This window comes from Epinephelus moara, chromosome 4 (assembly GCF_006386435.1).
Source record: "Epinephelus moara isolate mb chromosome 4, YSFRI_EMoa_1.0, whole genome shotgun sequence".
NCBI classification, from domain to species: domain Eukaryota; kingdom Metazoa; phylum Chordata; class Actinopteri; order Perciformes; family Serranidae; genus Epinephelus; species Epinephelus moara.
The window spans coordinates 8,137,206-8,142,299 of record NC_065509.1 but is presented as its reverse complement, the minus strand read 5'-3'; the positions used below and the strand labels follow the sequence as shown (position 1 = coordinate 8,142,299).

Sequence of the window (5,094 nt, the reverse complement as noted above, 5' to 3'; positions counted from 1 at the left end):
GATCTCTACAAATCAACTGAAGTCAAAAGCTACCGTTTTGTTTTCTTTCATTTGGGACACCTCATATGTTTAATGGACTGACTCCCTAAATATGCAAGCTATCCTTACAGTTTTGGTTGGATTCAGTACAACTACACCTTTCCAACAAGCCCTCATGTGTGTTGCTATGACAATCCATGGCAGAGATATTGCAAAGTAATTGAGAGCATTCTACATAGATAGCCATCTTTTACATTTCCGCCTATTTTAGGTATGTGTTTATAAGTCTGTATCTCCTGTATATCCTGCCATCAGGCATGACAAGTTTGGTAGCTCTCAGAGCTTGCATTGTCAGTTTACATGGATTTATATGTCTTTACCTCCATTCGGCCAGGCTTCTATTGAGCTCTTTTTTAGTTTTGCTATGGGGTTATAAATCAAGTGATAGCACACAGAAAGCTACCACCAATGCAAGGCTATCATATTTTTTCTAACCCTAGAGATGTATACCTTGCTAAAAATCACTATGAGCATTATTATTTTAGAGCATTATTATTATTATTATTATTATTATTATTATTATTATTATACTGGGTGGTACCGGTGGGCCAAATTTGGGGTCCTGGCTCACGGACTAGTTCCTAGACAAGATGGATAAATCACACAAGGTAGGTGGACCTCGCTCTGATGTTTAGGCTTGACTCATAATGACTGATAACACACAATAGGGAAGCGAACGTGAGTGTCTGCATCATTGTTTTGAAAAGTCTCCGTTTCCACCCATCCAGATTGAAACACAACCCCAGAGTTTTCAAGATAAAACCAGGTCAGCGACTGAAATGCTGGAGTAGTGTGGATGCTAGGCGTATACATCGCAATAGTTATACGTTTTAGAACATAAACGTTCATAGATGATGTTCATAGATAGCCTAAAGTCTGTCATAAACCTTTGATGTTATTTCATTATGCTTCGTGTGAAAAATGGAGGGGGCCTGTTGTCTTTTTCAGAGGGATTGGATTGGATTGGATTGGATTGGATTTGGAAATCTAACTACGTGTACTTTAATTTCAAGCAATAAAACTGGTATGGATACTGTCTTCAAAAAGTCCCGTTAGTCAGTGTTCAGGAGTGTTGCCATACGATTTGTCCACCCAAACATAGAGCTGTACGACGGAGTACAACACAAAGTCGTCAGCTCTGAGCAGCTCTGAAGAGAAACGACCTCTGTCAGCATGCACTTTATAGCCTCTCCCTGACCTCAAGGCTATCAGACCTGTGCACCTGGGCTCAGATAAGACTACAAAGTCCCGTTGAAATCAACACCAGTCATACACACTACAGTGCTGTGGATATATGCAATCATTAACTATTATCATTAAGCCCACACGTCTTTATTAATCAGTTCACTTATGATACACTCCTGTGTGTATACAGTATATATACTGTATGTATGTATGTGTGTAAAATAAAAACAGAAACTTTGGTGATTAATCTACTAACTTGAAAAACTGCTGGGCTCTCCCTAATAGGACTAAAGGCTGCTCTTGTTTCACAGGTTTCTGCAGTCCACACCCCAGGACTAGCTGTGTCAATGCTTATGTGGGTGTGCTATCTAAAGAGGCTGTAGACAGGACCCACAGTCCAGTTCCCAGGTTGTCAAATAACAATGCTTTGTCATGTCCCTCCCGTGTGATACCAACGCCAAAGGATTCAAAGATTCCTTTGGCGCCTCTATAAGACGCCCTGGGCTTTCAATTTATTCCAGTGTAAACCTATCCGTGGCAATATTAAACGCACGCAGTGTTCGATGACCTGGGAGGAGAACATATTGATTTGGGAAGTACTGAGAGTACGACTGGACAAATGAGACTTCCATCATACATCATAAGTTGTGACAGAGTGTGTAAACATATGTTTTGATATAATTTTACTGGTGTTAAACAGCACAGGGTGAGTAACTGATAAAAGAATGATCAAGTATTCCTTTGTGGCTTAATCATTTCTATGCACACTATATTAGAATTGAATAAATAAGGCATAAAATGATATTCTGAGACAGTGGACACGTGTAAGATTTTTATCATGATGGTGTATCTTTTCCAAACCTCAGACATCGCATTATCACCAAGAATGAAAATGTTTAAACAATACAGAGCCCTATATGTTACCATTAATACGCACAGCCAACTCCACAGCCATCTAATTGTCTGGTTTCTAGTTAAAAAAGGTAATGATCTGACCGGCTTGTAGTTCTGGTTCATCCCCTGGGGGACACGAATGTACTCACTTGTGTCTAATCCTACAATTGATGATATCTGAAATAAAAGTAATGAGTGTGGCTTTGTGAATAAGTGATCCAGACATGATCTGCACCCCTGCCACAAACGTATATGCAATGGGCTGAATGGAATAAATACTCAGGCCTATTATTCAACATATCAACATATTTTTTTCAAACCGTTGTTGTTTGTCATGAGTACTTTTACACAGAACATGAGTATTAAGTATTACAACATTTTGTTTTTAGGACAAGGTAAATTTTTCCGAGCTTTCGCACTGCAAATAAAGGCACTAATCAATCACATTGTGCGGTTTGGACATCTTGTCACAATGCCATGCCAATAGCTGGCCTCAGCACCATTTATTATTATATTAAATGAAAAAGAACAAAAAAAATTCAAAAAAAAGTTCAGCATGACATCACCTGAAAAATCACTGAGCTCACAAGGAATAAGCTTTTTTTTTTTCTTTTTTTTTTTTTAACTTGTCTCAATACATTTTTATTCATATGTACCATACTTAATCCATTTTCCTCTTGTCACTTTTTCATGTCAGAAGTGGTTTACTCTTTGGTCTGTTGGTGTTTCACCAGCAATCTGAAGCCTCTGGAGCTGAACTCGAGGTTTCCCTCTTATCTTCCACACAGCGATCCCATGTCCGTGTAACTTTACTCAAAGGTCAGCCATGGCATGACCACTTTTCCCCCTTAAGTGTGACAGAAGTGTCGATTCACACACACACACACACACACACACACACAGCCAGAGGGAGGCAGTGGAGTGACAGCAGATAGCTTGTTGTGGTAGGTGTTTCTTGTTGCCTCGCCACTCTTTCCCAAGGCATCAACACTTGAGAAGAAAACCAAAACCTGCTCGATGGCAGTAATGAAACCAAAGAACGAACACACACACACACACACACAGGTTACTCACATTGCTGGGCCACACTTCCACTGTGGTGTTGTGGAATTTATCTCCACTGGTCTCAATATTTCCGCTGCGAAACAGGTACCTACAGTGAAGAAGACAGGTGCAATAAGTAAGTGTGCTGCCAGGATCAACAGACTGTATATAAAGATGGACGACATGACAGCTTCTCAAAAGTGAAGCCAAAACAGAAGATCATATTTTGTCATGTTGGGTAGTTCTTATCACACTGATGTATTTTCACGCCAATTAGTGTGCTCACAATCAACAGCACTGCTCATGATTGGTCAGACAGGTATGTGGGTGGGAACTATATACTACACAGATCACTAATGCACAGACTCTGGCTCCAACTGACATCACCAGTGCAAGATGGCAGCGGCCATATCTGAGATATTTTGGCTTCGTGTTTGTACAGTCGGAGGAAGTGCAGACACATTGTCCATACAGTCACTGTGATCAATATGCATGGGTGCGTCAGGGCTAAAGTACTGTATCAAACTGTAATCAGAATCACAAATGGGGGAAAGTGGGACACGTTACAATTGCTATTATAGCATAGAGAAATATGTAAAAATATGTGCATTATGCAACAACATTGCGATAGATAGATAGATAGATAGATAGATAGATAGATAGATAGATAGATAGATAGGCACTAGCCACTTCACACCCTCAACCCTCTTGCTGTGAGGCGACAGTGCTAACCACTGCACCACCGTGCCACCCTGGATTTATATTTTGAAATTTTTTATCTGACTTAAACACTTGAGTGTGTTGGTCTAAGGAGGAGTGATCCTGGAGAAAGTGGGTAAGTAGCTGTGTTAGTGGAAGTCAACACAGGACTTAATGTGATGGCATAGAATGAACTGGAGTGGGGCAAACACTACAAAAGCTACATAGACACACCACCACATCCTGTTTCCACTTAATGCTAAACCAGAGTGGTAAGAAAGCTTATATTATGTGTGTGTTCACTGGATGTGTGCAGTTGTGTTTTCATGAACAAGCAGCACTATGCACTTTAAATATAGATCTGAGCTCATATTAGAAAATGTGGGTCTTTGGTTGCCCTGTTACAGATACTGCCTATCTAACCCACAGCCGGCCATCAGTTGCCGCTGGGCTGATGTTGAGCACATGTGGTTTTAGCTATGCTAGCAGCAGTGTTGGTGCACACTGACATAACAACTATTTGCTGCATTTTCATGACATGACATCACATTTTTGCTAACGGCTGAGTGAGAGTTTCTATTTGAAAAACATGGAGGAGAATGCAGATGGACCCGCCCTTTACAATTATAGCAGCTTGGTAAAGTAGCAGTCTGTGATGCTAACATTAATGCTAGCTCCGCAACAAAAGTGTAGTCTGATATCAAAACACTCTCAGATGTGACTTACAGCAGTGTGTAATATTTAACATAACAGGCCAACTACACAGTTGTTTTAAATACATATAATGCCACTGTCACCACTGAGTAATGTCAACTGTACCACTAACATCTTAATCTAGGCTGACCAAACGTCCTCTTTTGCCCAGACATGACCACTTTTCACGTCCCGTCCGGGGCGTCTGGGGGGTGTTTATAAACTGATGATAATGTCCGGTTTTCCGTGTGTTTGTGTGTGTGTGTGTGTTAGAGTGCGGCACGGGCAGCATATTTCTGTCCGAACCTGAACCGAGCCCGGCATTATTTAATGACCAAAGCACTGAGTTTGTGTCACACAGTTGTTACGGTTACAGGCTATTTAACAGGCCGGGCGTGCGCCGTGGGTGCTCAGCAAAGAGGGAGACCTACGTGTTTGAGACGGGAGCGGGAGGCGGGAGGTCCGACGCTTCCAGCGAGAGGAGAGGGAGACATAAAACAAAATAAGATAAAATAGGAAAAACCTGTCTCCCTCTTTTAT

At 41.1% G+C, this 5,094-nt stretch overlaps 1 protein-coding gene across 1 annotated transcript in view; it reads right to left on the bottom strand.

Annotated features, from left to right (window-relative positions):
- The window catches only part of zgc:154054 (Alpha-1,3-mannosyl-glycoprotein 4-beta-N-acetylglucosaminyltransferase B-like), a 40,810-nt gene that overhangs the window by 10,799 nt on the left and 24,917 nt on the right, over positions 1 to 5,094 (bottom strand). The window contains exon 12 of the mRNA XM_050042019.1: positions 3,193 to 3,271. Coding sequence (XP_049897976.1) covers positions 3,193 to 3,271 — 79 coding nt within the window. The remainder of the gene's footprint in view (positions 1 to 3,192; positions 3,272 to 5,094) is intronic.